At 35.1% G+C, this 14,618-nt stretch overlaps 2 protein-coding genes across 2 annotated transcripts; one reads left to right on the forward strand and one right to left on the reverse strand.

The window, feature by feature from the left end:
* Window positions 1-6: 6 nt before the first annotated feature.
* Window positions 7-2,125, forward strand: LOC111903236 (pentatricopeptide repeat-containing protein At2g22410, mitochondrial). The gene has a single exon (XM_023899011.3). It carries the CDS (start codon window positions 287-289, stop codon window positions 1,982-1,984), a length of 1,698 nt encoding a protein of 565 aa, XP_023754779.1. The 5' UTR covers window positions 7-286; the 3' UTR covers window positions 1,985-2,125.
* On the reverse strand, window positions 1,909-3,799 carry LOC111903237 (L-idonate 5-dehydrogenase). Its single transcript, XM_023899012.3, has 6 exons — window positions 3,544-3,799; window positions 3,334-3,401; window positions 3,010-3,246; window positions 2,657-2,947; window positions 2,367-2,554; window positions 1,909-2,287 (listed from the first exon to the last, which is right to left on the reverse strand). Exons 1-6 carry the CDS (start codon window positions 3,659-3,661, stop codon window positions 2,095-2,097), a joined length of 1,095 nt encoding a protein of 364 aa, XP_023754780.1. The 5' UTR covers window positions 3,662-3,799; the 3' UTR covers window positions 1,909-2,094.
* Between the last annotated feature and the right edge of the window lie 10,819 nt (window positions 3,800-14,618).

Consider the following 14,618-nt stretch of genomic DNA (forward strand, 5'->3'; position numbering starts at 1 on the left):
ACCGAAGGTGTCTAAAATCCAAAAAACATATCTAAAATTTCAAATCCCCCTCTTTCTTCTTTCATCCTCGGAGAGAAACATTCACCACAAGTGCCATCTTTATCTCATATCTTCAAGCACAACACCAACTATCTTCCACTCAAGTGATCATCAACCAACCAACGAATTATAAACCCTAAATCAACGTGTCACTATTCGACTACCAACAGTGAGTCTATTTTAACTTAATGAAGACGTAAATTGCAACTTCCCCTGTTTCAGAGAGCCCTGATTGAATCTTGTGTTGATGGAGAAATTGGTATTCGCTAAAGAGCTTCACGCTCGGTTGATTAAAACTCATCTCAACACTGACTCATCATCGATATTTCCCGTAATCCAATCCTATTCTCTTCAGCCAAGTAAATTGCAGAAAACCCTTTTCATATTTGACCAAATTGAAAGACCCACTTTATCTATTTGGAACATTCTGATTCGATGCGTCGCGCAGAGCGATCGTCCTGTTTTTGCACTTCATTTGTTTGATGAAATGCGCGACCGTGGATTGATAGGAAATAACCTGACCTCTATCTATGTTTTAAAAGCTTGTGGTCGTGCTCAAGATGCTAGCTATGGAGGGAAAATTCACGCACATTCGTTTAAGATGGGGTTCAGATCGTATCTTTATGTTTGCAACTCACTAATTCATATGTATGCTTCATGCAAGCGGTTGGAATGTGCGAAGAGAGTGTTCGATGAAATGCCTGAGAGAGACTTGGTTTCTTGGAACTCCATGATTTGTGGGTATAGTCAATCTAACAGATATAAAGAGGTTTTACGTCTTTTTGATCTTCTCCAAGAAGCTGATCTGATCGCTGATTCAGTAACAATGGTGAAGGTTATATCAGCATGCATCAACATAGGTGACAAGAGCATTGGATTGTCCATGGCTAAGTACATTAAAGATAATACCATTAAAATGGATGTTTACCTTGGAAACACTTTAATCGATATGCATGGAAGACATGGTTCAATGGATTTAGCTCGTGAAGTATTTGATGAAATGGAGGAACGAAATGTGGTTTCCTGGAATGCCATGATCTCAGGTTATGCAAAAGCAGGCGACTTGACCGATGCACGGAAGCTATTTGATAAAATGCCAAAAAGAGATGTCATTTCATGGACTACTATGATCACTGGTTACTCTCAAAGTTCTCAATTCTCTGATGCATTAACTCTCTTTATCGACATGATGAACACAAACATTAAACCTGATGAAATCACAGTTGCTAGCGTGCTCTCTGCTTGTGCTCATCTAGGCTCAATCGATATGGGCAAATCCGTCCATGACTACATTTGTAAAAACAACATAAAACAGGATTTATACGTTGGGAACTCTTTGATCGATATGTACTGTAAATGTGGTTCAACAGAGAAGGCATTGGAAGTGTTTGGAGAAATGGAACACAAAGATTCAGTTTCCTGGACCTCAGTCATTTCAGGACTTGCTGTGAATGGAAATGCCAATTACGCCCTTGACCTCTTCTCCAAGATGAACACTAAGCCAACTCATGGAACATTTGTAGGGGTGTTGCTTGCTTGTGCTCATGCTGGCATGGTGGATAAAGGTTTGGAGTATTTTGAGAGCATGAAAAGGGAGTATGGATTGCATCCAGAAATGAAACATTATGGATGTGTGGTTGATATGTTGAGTAGATCAGGTGATGTTGAAAGAGCATATGAGTTTATGAAAGAAATGCCAATGGATCCAGATGTGATAATATGGAGGATGTTACTAGGTGCTTGTAGGCTTCAAGGAAACATAGTCATAGGAGAGATTGCCACTAACAGACTCCTTGAATTGGATCCTGATAACAGCGGGAATTATGTTCTTTCATCAAACATTTATGCAACTGCTGAGAGATGGGATGATGCTATGAAAATGAGAAATTTATTAAAAAAAGGCCATGTGTTCAAACCATTAGGCTGGAGTTCTACACAAGTTTAAGACAATCTCGGATACAAAACATACATTACAAAAGTATACATATAAGAAAACTTAATGTAATATTTATTGTCTAGTCCCTATACAAGACAACATACTTTAACAAATCAGCCTCAAAGATTAAACATAACCTTAATTGCATTACCACCCTGAGCACTTGTTTCAAATGCTTTCTCCACATCTTGTTGTGTAAACTTGTATCTGTGAGTTATAAGTGGCATCACATCAATCTTTTTGGTTCTCAGAAGCTCGATACATAGTGGCCATGTGTTTCTGTATCTAAATATCCCAATAACATCAATTTCCCTGTCATCAAACATTCATGTCATCAATTTCTCTGTGTGTGTGTGTGTGTGTGTGTGAAGTAAAATGTAAATGAAAGAACCTTGAAGCTGCAGCAACCAAAGGGATGGTCATCTGAGTTTGTCCCAATCCCACAAGGCAGACTTTACCACCAGCCCGGGTGGCATTCAGAGCCGTTGACATTGTTTTATCAAACCCAACACAGTCAAAGCTTATGTCCACACTCTCACCCATGGCTTCAAAAATCATTGTTGTTTCCTTTTCTATATCCTGTCCAATAAAATAAACAAACGTACATTAATTAAAGACTTGATAATTTATTTAAATATAATATCTTGAAATTTTTCTTTAAAAAAAAAAAAAAAAAAAAACCTGGATGTTTTTTGAGACTTGAATGGTGGCATCTGCACCAAGGTCCTTTGCGAATGATAATCGAAGTTCATCGACGTCAGCAACTATGATTTTGGGTGCTCCAAATGCACGGGCTGCCAGCATGGTTACAAGCCCAATAGGCCCAGCTCCAAAGATCAACACTTTAGTATCTGGGCTCACATTGGCCCTTCTACAAGCATGTACACCAACGCTAAGTGGCTCACACATGGCACCTTCTTCCAAGCTCACATTATCAGGCAACTTAAACACCAGATTTTCAGGATGAATCACCTGTGAATTATTATTCTTTAGATATATTCTGCATTTAGCAACAGGAGATTAACTAGGTTTACCTGATTTGCAAGAGCGCCGTTGGTTGGGGGAGAACCGAAGAACTTCATCTTTTTGCATAAATTGTAGCTTCCATTTTTGCAAAGATTACAGCTTTGGCAACTGATACCAGGCTCCAGGGCTACTCGATCACCCACTGCTACACTTTTCACGTTGTGCCCGATTTCTTTGATGATTCCAGCACATTCATGTCCGATTACCATTGGTTTTTTCACTATGAAATTTGCAACTCGCATGTTCTAAATAATCAAATCGTAATCGATGAACTGAATTAATTAAGCATCTGTCTGGGATACGAATTAGAAGGGAGGTTTACGTTTACGTACCTTGAAGTGATGAACATCACTCCCACAAATTCCGAGAGCCTTGATCTCGACTTTTACATCGTTAGGGCCTAAATCGTTGAACAAAAATCAAGTGTAAGAAGATTCTGTAGAATGTTTTACCCTGTTTGCATCTTAAGTTTTGTAATTGGAGTGTAGAGTATTTTGATTCAATTTTTGTTGCAGGTGAAATGATTGGGAAAGAAGAAGAACCTAGAGGAGGAAGATGATAAGGTTGAATTTGCAGGTTCTTGATTCCAAGAAGCCAAGCTGCCATGTTCGTTTCTTCACCACCTTCATTCTCATTCTCTTGTGTGTGGCTGTGCATCATCTTTCAGAAAGCAGCAGTCCAACTGTCGAAGTTGATTAGTGGTTGGTTTGATTTGAAGTTTTGGACATGATAAACCTTTTTCTCACGACTACTAATCATTGAGACGAAAAATCAAAAAGTACACGAGAATAATGTGTACCTCATCTCCAGCTCCACTGTAAATCAGAAAGTAAGCTCATTGATATTTTATTTTGGCTATAATAATATTACAACAAATATAAAATAGCGTAATTTATTATTTTATAATAAATTTTATTTTAGAGATTAATGTATTACATAAGTTAAAAAAAAAAAAAAATTAAAATACGAAGCTCTAAACTTTTGAGAAATTTGATTTATAAAAAAAATATTGAATTATTATAATTAAAGTGTATTTTTCTCTTTTAAATTAAAAAAAATAATAATTTAGATAAATAAACAAAGAAAACTAATCGGACATTAATTTTGAAATTTTGAAATTAGAAAGAAATTTTTTTAATAAAATTGATATCATACAACTAGTTGACTAAGGAAAGAAATTAAAGAATATACGAGAATGAGATATATCTACTCTAATAAATAAATATGTTTTTTTGTCATATGTCACGCTCATTCAATTTGTTAAATGTCATTTTGTGGTTATTTTGAATTAATTTATTTTGTATATGTCATTTGATTGGTTTTTTTCTGTTTTAATAAATTTTACATAATACTTTAACGTAATAAATACAATAAATATAATAATAAATGAATATCAATTTCATTAATGAATTTATCTTCTTATTTCAAAATTCTCAAATTATAGCTTATTGGTTTATTTTGTTTATTTATTTAAATTTAAAAGATAAACAAATCAATTTTAATAATTCATTATTTTTCTTATTTTTTTATAAATTCAAAGTTCTTAAATATTTAAACCTTTATATTTATTTTTTTTAATTAACTCATATAATATATGGATCTTATACCTAGTATGTTATAAATCCAAACCTATTTTTTCATATTAACTTAAAGTGGACCAGGTACATGTAAGTAATATGTCTAAGAGAATTATTAGTTAAATTCACTATTTCATCCCTCTTATGTGGGACAATGTTCTACTTAATTAAATCCCAACAATAACAAATGAAAGGATAAATTAGTTTTTTGTACATTATGATACTATATGTTTTCGATATTCTTAATCTATAATCTACTAATAAAAATCAGATAAAATTCTTTTTTGAAAAACAAAGAGGTATCAAAGAACCCGAGATAGACGCTAATAAAAGTTGATGATATTATATACTTTTTGATAAGCGTAAATTAACAGGGATCCGGATTTTCACAATAAAAATTGTATGAAAATGTAAAAGAAAAAGTTATAAAAAAAAAAAATTATACCGTTGCAAAAGTATGAAATTCCCTAACCCCGAGCTTCATTTATGGCGTCTCATCGCACTTTTACCACCTCATCTCCCCTGTCAGTTATCGGCCGTCGGATAGATTAACTACAATCGCCGACCTCTCTTCCATCCTCACGTGGCCACCGGAGAAGACGTTGTCGCTCTAATGTCACCGTCATAGATCGTCTCTCCCATCTACCCTATAAATGTCGGTCTACTGCTTGTCCATGTCAACGGGAAGACGCTGCCACTTATGACTTATCTCGCATCTCCTCTTTGACTGCCGGTCTGATCCCATCTTCATGTGGCCATCGGAAAAAGAAGCCACCGCCCACCGGTTTTATATTACTGTCATAGATCATATCTCTCATCTCCCTTGTCATTACCGGTATCTCTCCTAATACACGACTCACCCCGATCTGTCTAAGTCACCACCGTCGCTTGTGTTAGCCCCATTTTGTTATCATCATCCTAACTTCAAAACTGGTAAAGTTATTCTTAATTGCAAAAAATATTGCCAGATTGATATGTATGCGATGAACAAATATATTGTTAAAAATGTTGCAGCCAAACAAATATTTTCTTATAACATGGTTGCATTGGATTTGGATTTTGTTTAACTTTTTTAGTGTTCCGATGTACAAAATTTTATTAGAACGCTTCTGTTTCAACTTTTATGTTTTATATAACATAAAGGAACTAGCTATGAATTTTTTACTAAATTAATCGTTAGGAAGGAGTCCTAATAATGGTGACGGTGGTGCACGGTTGGAGATCTTGGAGAGGTGGGGAGTACGTGAAATATGGTTAATTTTTCATTTTACCATACGTTAACGGAAAAAAATAAACATCAATAGAAAATATGCAATAAATGTAACCTTTAGGGACATTCCAAGCTAAAAAGAAAAATTAGAGTCTAATCGTTCAAATTGCCTAATAATTTACTCAATAAATCTCACTTTATGGACATTTCAAGCTAAAAAAAGTAAGGTTTAAGGCTATCCGGTATCCTTACAACATATATAGGCATGAAAACAATTTCATACCATCAAATACCCTTTCACAACAAACTCACTATACATTTGGTATGGTAGTGAACAACCAATGAAGAAGAGAGAGGGAAAGAAAAGGAAGAGAGATCGACACAAATGCGTTGGTGATCTTCCGTGGTGGCCACCACTCCACAACACATCCACTATGCTTTAAGGTAGGGGTGGAATTGGTACGGTGCCAATTCATTTTTCTCTAAACCGTGTACCGTACCAACTATAATTGGTATAAAAAAATTTCTACCGGTACCGTACCAAGTATACTTGGTACCAATTTATTTGGCTACCAACATGTTTGGTTGGTACAAATTGATAATGGTATATACCAACTTTTTTTAATTTTCTATTGTAACATTTAAAAATAAGAAAAGACATATGTTTAGTATAGAAATTAGTTACGTAGTTCTTTTTGTTTACAAAAGAATTCTACTAAAATAAAGACATCGAGATTTTAGTGTTTAGTATAGAAATTAGTTACATAGTTCTTTTTGTTTACAAAAGAATTATACTAAAGTAACGTTTTAATTTTGTGATTTAACGTGGTAATAACTATCGACTAATACAATCAAATGACTAATATAATGTTATTAAAACTGTAAACACGAAACACAATTAATAGTTGAACTATATGATTTCATTTATATATATATATATATATATATATATATATATATATATATATATATATATAATAAATTGGTTGGTACGGTATTACCATGGTATTCAAATTTTTGTACCATTACCATACCAACATTGATCATTGGTACGGTACTACCAACCAAACATGTTGACTACCAAATATATTGGCTACCAAGTTTATTGGTTCGGTTAGTAACATGTTGGTTGATTTTTCGTGGTACAATTTTGTCAGCCCTACTTTAAGGTGGTGTTCACTAGTGGAAATCCCTTCCACATAGGATACCTACGCGTGATGAAACCCCCATACCGAATGGCCTAATTGTGCAAATCGCCTAATAATTTACTCAAGATATTATTAAATTCTTTGATTATTTTATAGATTTTACAAAAAAAAAGGTCCCTTCAGTTTAATGTGTTTGTTATTAGATAATGATTTGAGAGGGTAACGTATTTTAACTTTTGATCACATTTGGTCACTAAACTTTTTTTCATGATATATTGACCCATGAACTTGTTGAAACGTGTAAATATTACCCTTATGACCGCTTTTGGCCGGTCATAAAGGTAAAATGTGAACAATTTCAAATAATTCAAAGGTAAATCAAGCACAAAAAACAAATTCAATGACTAAATGTGAACAAAATTAAAAATTTGTTACCCTTTCATGTCATTATCCCATAAATAGTTCTAAATGTTATTAAGGATGAGCACAAGCGAGATATAGAGGCCACAAAAGTGAAGATGTTGTACTAATCGTGTGATATACCTTTATTGTATAAAGTACTAGAAACAACACTTAGAAATGCAGTAGGAGCAACTTCAATCACAAAGAAATTGAAAGACAAAAAAAATATGATGATTTCATATATATATATATATATATATATATATATATATATATATATATATATATATATATATATATATATATATATATATATATATATACTAGGTACGTTTTGAGGCCCGTGCAAAACACGGCCCATGGAGGATAATTTGGGCACTTTTTGGATTGTCACATGTAATCGCTATTATATATAGGTAAGGAATTCCAAGCATATGGCTATTATTAGTAAGGAGATGGAAGTACATTGATATTATGGGCAAGGAAAGTATATCACATTGCTATTAGGGATAAGGAAATGAAATTACAATGGTATTACAAATAAATTATTTCTTAACAACCAACCAAGAATGAGAGTCGTGATGTCGGCCTCTGGTAACAAATAAGTTATTGTTTTATTGAAATCCACCATCGATTTCATATAATTCATAACATAACAAGTTGTTGGGGGAATATTACCACCATGTATAGATCTGGAAGTTTCTCCCTTTATAACATTCTGAAACTCTACAAATGTCTCGATGACTGCCGTGCATAGTCTAAGTATAACTCCCTCGTCATTCCCTGTTGTAGCTAAGATATGCACTCCCGATGCATTTTGTAAGTAGATTTTGTAAAGTAACAATTCCTCAATAAGATGAATTAAACGTACGACGATGTAGTACATTGATATGGAAGTATGATGTTGTAATACGAAAATAAATACATGGACGTCTTGAAGACTTATCAGTTAGACAGTTAATGCTTCTTCACAAAGTTTCTAACTCTACTTGAGACACCAATGGGCTGCAATGTAATAGAATAATGCCTAAAATTGATTAGCTTTGTCTCCTGTGTTGCGGTTAAGTAACACAATTTTCTGTCAGAATGAAAGTTTAACCTGCAGTATTTTGTATAACATTAAAGAAAAAAACAAATAATTCATCTAAGGCTATTGAGGTAAAACACAGTCTGATCCACTCACAGGCTGTCTAACAAAGTCTGGTCTGATTTGATCTAAGGCAGCATGTTAAATGTATGTTGTGATTTTGGAATTCTGGAAACGCCCGGTTGATCTGGTCAGATCTATTTGTTTAGACATTTTTGAAAGTAAATAACTCTATCTAACTTCATTATAAACTTGATATACATTATAAATTTCCTATAATTTATGATCTTTACATTTTTATAGAATGTTAAGCATTATGTATTTATTAATTAAAATTATAAAAACAAATGAAATGTATAACAATTATTAGAAAAAACAAGAACTACAAAAGGCATGGAATTACTAAAATATTTTTCAAGATGAAACAAAAATAAAAATGAAAAAAAATATTGAAATATCAGTCCAATCCTGGTCCGGTCGAAAAAAAAAATTGTTTTAGTGAAATGTCAGTCAAATGTGTGAAGAGATTTAGGTCCTGTGCTATATCTTTATCGTCTTATTTCACATGTTCTTATTCTGTGGTGCTATTTTTAATGTTTTTTTGTTTGTGAAGTATCACCGGAGGGTGTGGGAGGGACTCTTCCCTCACTTTTGGTGAGCCATACCCCTATTTCCCCCACTTTTCTTTCTCTCACCTAAAAGCCAAGGAATGGGTGGGTAGCTCTTCCGTCACTTTTTTTTTGTTTTTAATATATTTCATACATATATTATACTCATTTTGTAGGAAATTAAAAACCATGAATTTTAATATATTTTTATATTCTTATAGTAGGTATATAGTTTTATAAATATTAAAAAAGATTTAAAAAAAAAAAAAAAAAAAAAAAAAAAAAAAAAAAAAAACTGGGCAATGAGAAGAGGAGAGAGAGTGCGGCACCCCCTCCCCCCACCTCTTTTCCCGCACTCCTTTCCCTCACCCACGGAGTGGTGTTCAAGAGGGGAGGGAAGCTTCCCTCACCCCACTCCGTCCGGCCTAAAGGAAGAAATCTGCCTAAACTTATAAGAGATAGAGGACTACTAAAACTTATATTAGGACATGATGCTTGAAATTTCCATTAACATATATAATAATGAAATATTCATCTCCTAAGTTAAAACATTGAATATTTTCCAAAATAAGTCTTATTTTAAACACCAGATTGTATATTTACAAATCACAAGCATAGCAACATGTTAAAGTTGATTCATTTTTTATTAACATAATGTTTATTTGATTCTTTTTTTTTCTAATATATTCATATGATTCTTTGATCCATTACTGTTTTCCACAAAATTAACGAACTGCCAACCCTGCATTGCTTGATATCTTTTATACGCCACAACAGCCATGAAGAAGCTGAAAAAATCAAATTAAAAATGCACGTTGTTAACAGGTGAGAATTGCCAATATGCTATATTATGTTAAAAAGGTAAATCATTTATCAATAAAGAGACATTAGGCCAATCCAACCATTAACTAAAGGCAACAACAAAAAGATAAGTTGAGCCCACAATAATTATATTATCTAAAACAAAAAATGGGAGATTACATATCACGATATATAACTATATCACCACATAACAGTAGGTCTAATTGGACTAAAAAGGAATAGTAACTAAAAGAAGTATGAGACCAATACTACAAGTTATTTACACGTTTTTCTCATTGCAATTTGCATACTTGTCGAACAAAACACTAAAAGTATATTCTTGAATAACAAAATATAAAAAAAACAATAAAAAATTCAAGAGAAGATTAAAGACAACAGTAGTTATCTGATAAGAGAGAAACCAAAAATTCAAAAGCCAGATAGTAATTGAAATGAATTTCATGTTAAATTCATTGAACTCGATGAAAAGTTTTGAAGGCTTGCAAATACTTCAACATTAGCATGTACGGTAAGTCGGTAACAGAAACATGATATACTTTCACATACTTTACAAAGCAATCCGCCTTTACACTGTAAAACAAAAGGGTTATTTTTTTAGCTTTTTTGTTTTCTTGAATATAAATTGGGGATATCACCAAAAAAGGTCATAACAATGAGACCAAAAGTTTCTTACATATGCTCAAACAGGTTGTTTCAATGGAATATCCTTCAGATAAAAAAATACATACACATAATATTTGTTTCCCTTTTCAGAAAGGAAACATTCAAACAACAACAGTCGTGAAACAAATATGATATATCTTCAAAATACATGCTATAATTACAAAAAATTGAAATGAAATATAACAACAATAAGAGAAGAGCTAACCTCCACTTCTTTCATGAAGGGTTTTTGGCGAAGAGGGTTCTTCTTAAGACCTCTATTGATGTCTTCACCCAAACCCTTCAACAAAACCTTCTTCACAATATCTTCACACTACTAGAAAAACAGCCTTTTACGACGCTCATTGTGCGTCGTAAAACACTCAGACAACGCGCAAATGCGCGTCAAGAAAGGCCATGTCATAAAGAGAGACGACGTGTATTTACGACGCACGGTTATGGCACGCAATGCGTATCAAGGAAGGCCATGTCATAAAGGAAGACGACACGTATTTGCGTGTCGTAACCTTATGATGCGCGTGTTTATGGCACGCAATGCGTATCAAGGAAGCCCTTGTCAAGAAATGTCATGTCATAAATGAAGATGACACACATTTTTGCGTATCATAATTTTAAATGTTCTAAAAAACTATATATTTATATATTTATTAATAGAAATAAAATATCATATACAAAAAATACAATCCATTGCATAAAATTTAATGTCATACAATTCTATTTCTTACAATATCTAAATTTGCATCTAATGTATTCTATACATCAAATTCCAACTAAGTAAAGTTGCATCTTGCCTTTCATAATTCTTTAAGATATATGGATAAGAAGTTGTACATTGGCCCATCTCACTCATGAATGACTTAGCCAAATTCAACTCCAAGTCTTTACTGCATCTTGCTGATAATGCTGCAAGATTTGAATAAAATGGCTTCATATTCCTTTCTTCCATCAACTTTACCTGATGCACAAAATACATGAAACAAACTACAAGGTCTTTATCCACTAAAATCAACAAAACATACAAATTGCAAACAAGAAATAAAACCTCAAATTTTGTTACATCAAAGTTCAAACACATACCCACAAAGAACACTAGTTGTCCATGGAACAACCTTGCGATATTCTGCCCACACCTCTTTGTATTTATGTGCGCATCTGGATTTGTCTCTTCTCTCTCGCCAGATCAGCAGAATCAGAAGATAAATTGGATAAAAATATGGAACTGGAGAACTGCAATCACATGCTTCATATTATAATATCATATATAGTAGTTGACTTTTCAAGTCAAAACAAATAAATTTAAATTTAAGTAGAATGGTATAATAAATAAATAAATTTAAATTTTTGCAAATTTACCTAATCACACAGGGTAAGCTGAAGGATAGTGCCAATAACAGATATCCAAGGTAATTGCAATGCCTTGCTATTCCCCTTCGTAAATAATAATTAAAAAAATATATTATTGTGCATTTAAAAAGGTAGTAGGAATGAAACAAATAATGATTAGAAACTAAAATATTGATGAAATGTATGTATGTCATGCATAAGAAATGATATTATTATTATTATTGTAAAAATAAAACAGGAAAGGAAAGGAAAGGTGACTACTGACCTTAACATGTGTATTAGGAACAAAAGCAGCTTGGTCCCACGTTGTAGCAGTTGATGTTATCCTATATCCACCATTCCATCTTCTATGAATACCTTCACTTGGATACAAAAAGTCCAACTCCACAACCTGAATCAATTCACATCAATGTTTCGTGTGTTGAACCTTAGAAGCCAGCTATAAACCTGCTTCCATTGGTCCAAATGATGTGTAAATGACATATGGAACCATGGTATAATATTATAAGCAAATCTAGTTAGTGCAAATGTATTAAAGTCTTTAGTTGTTGCTCAAACCATCATCCAAGGCTCCCATTATGAGAAACGTTATCAAAAAATTAAAACCCCTACAAAACCCAAATCAGGTCCAATCCAAGATTTAAATATATACTCCAAACCCTTTAAGTAAAAACATCAAAAAAATCAAAATCACCAGTTCAGAAATCAGAAGAATATATCAAAAAACAACAAACCAGTCAAGTAGAAGCACTTTTTGGAGCACCAGCATTCTTCATGGTATCTCTAGAAGTTGTTTTGTAACACCCAAAGTCTGGAAGGCCAAGAAAGGAAAGAAAAACCTAATTTTAAGGGACGACTCGGCGAGTCCAAGGAGGAACTCGGCGAGTTTGAGCGGGATCCGAGTCGAGGAGTAAGTGACCGACTTAGCGAGTCAGCCAAGGAGACTCGGCGAGTCTGGTCTAGGCGAGGAAAACCCTAAATCCGGGACTTGGAGCCTATTTAAACGTCTCATTCTCTCCCTTAGGGTTCCTTTACTGCCTCTTTCACCCAGAACATCAAACCCTAAGCCCCATTGTTGCTCATTCAAGCTTCCAAGCCATTTTTGGGTGATTTGAATGAAGAAGAAGGAGGGGAATCATTGAAGCTTCAAGGATTGGACTTAGATCTGAATATTAGGGAAACTTTCTGAGTTATTGAAGGTATTAAGTCGTTTCCCTCCTTTAGATCTATTATGGTTGTGAGTTTTGGGGGCTTTTTAGCCATGATTAGCTATCCTTTTGAGTTAGAAGCCAGATCTGAAGTTGCTACTTCGGATTTAAGCATATTATGGTCTTGAGAAGCATAAAGTATTTGTCCTTGAGTTGATTATGGAGCCTCCTTGCCTTTAACCCTAGTTAAGGTGTATTTAGCCTAGATCTCCTTCTCTACACGTAAAGTTTGCAACTTTACGTGAGGAATAGGCTTGGGAAGGGTAGATCTACAGTTTGGAGTCCATGCATGACTCAAAAGTCCTCTGCATGTATGAAGATTTGAATGGACTCGGCGAGTAGCATGAAGATTTGGAGGAACTCGACGAGTGGGATGAACAGCTCATCGAGTCGGATGAAGTTGGGCATGAACTCGGCAAGTTGGAAAACAACTCGGCGAGTCTGTTGAAGGTTGTCTTGGACTCAGTGAGTCTGTTCTTGGAGTCGGCGAGTCAGGTCGCGAAACCCCAAACCCTTCGAGTTGAGACTCGAATCGGTGAGTCGAGTGGAGACTCATTGATTTGGACAGGTCAGGACTCGGGAAATCGGTAGACTCGGCGAGTCATGGACTGACTCGGCGAGTCGAGTTGCGAATGGAAGGACTCTGAACATATGAACTCGGCGAGTCAGTAGGGTGACTCAGCGAGTAGGGTTGACCTGGAAGGTTGACCTTGACCAAGACCTTGACTTTGACCAGAGTTGACTTGATTGTCTTTCGGGAGTCAATTAGACTCAGTGTTGCATTGATATTGGTAGCTCGGGGAGCGAGCGGAGCAGGAGTTCAGAGAGTTGTCAGGCAGCAGCTAGTGGGATCATCAGCAGGTTCAGCCAGTGCAAGTGAGTTTCCCTTTTGTGTGAATGGGTCTACGGACACAATGTCGATCCATGTAGTTATGAGTAGAAGACCCGGGGGTTAGCCCTAGGCGCAGCATGCTAGTATGATATTCAAGACGAGGTCCAATGATAGCGGGCGGGTGCCCAAGGAATAGTTTATGTGATAGTTTATACTTGTTGTCTGTGTGATACTTGTATGTGCCTGGTAGGGAGGTGAGTGTGGGCGAGGTCCCGTAACTCACTAATAGCAGAGTGTAGATGGTGTTCCATATCTCATTAGCAGCAGATCAGGGGCGAGGCCTAAGTTAGGGAAGGAGTGAGGGTGGGTTGGGCCTGTACCTCACTATCAGCAGGAGTATGGACGGGGTTCCATGACTCATCAGTAGCAGGACAAGGGCGAGGCCCAGAGACAGGCGAGGCCTTAGGACAAGATCCGTTATTATGTGTTTAGCTTATGTGATGTGATATGTTTATGTGCTATTATATGTTAGCGGGCGAGGCCCTGTGACATGCGAGGCCTAAGTGAAACAGATATGTATCCGAGCGGGGCTCGAAGCCAGGCGAGGCCTGGAGCGGCGGGGCCGTTGTATCGGGCGAGGCCCAGGATAGCAGGCGTGGCCTAGTATGTGCAGTATGTGGTTATGCATGGTATGTGGTAGGGTGGGGAACTCACTA

This window comes from Lactuca sativa, chromosome 2 (assembly GCF_002870075.4).
Source record: "Lactuca sativa cultivar Salinas chromosome 2, Lsat_Salinas_v11, whole genome shotgun sequence".
Taxonomy (NCBI): Eukaryota; Viridiplantae; Streptophyta; class Magnoliopsida; order Asterales; family Asteraceae; genus Lactuca; species Lactuca sativa.

What these genes read in the sequence shown, in the direction of transcription:
- LOC111903237 (XM_023899012.3), bottom strand. Translation starts at nt 3,661, where the DNA reads ATGATGCACAGCCACACACAAGAGAATGAGAATGAAGGTGGTGAAGAA. An exon ending in GTGATGTTCATCACTTCAAG is followed by an intron (nt 3,247 to 3,333) that starts GTACGTAAACGT and finishes TTGATTATTTAG; the next exon opens with AACATGCGAGTTGCAAATTT. An exon ending in TTGGTTGCTGCAGCTTCAAG is followed by an intron (nt 2,288 to 2,366) that starts GTTCTTTCATTT and finishes GTTTGATGACAG; the next exon opens with GGAAATTGATGTTATTGGGA.
- LOC111903236 (XM_023899011.3), top strand. Translation starts at nt 287, where the DNA reads ATGGAGAAATTGGTATTCGCTAAAGAGCTTCACGCTCGGTTGATTAAA.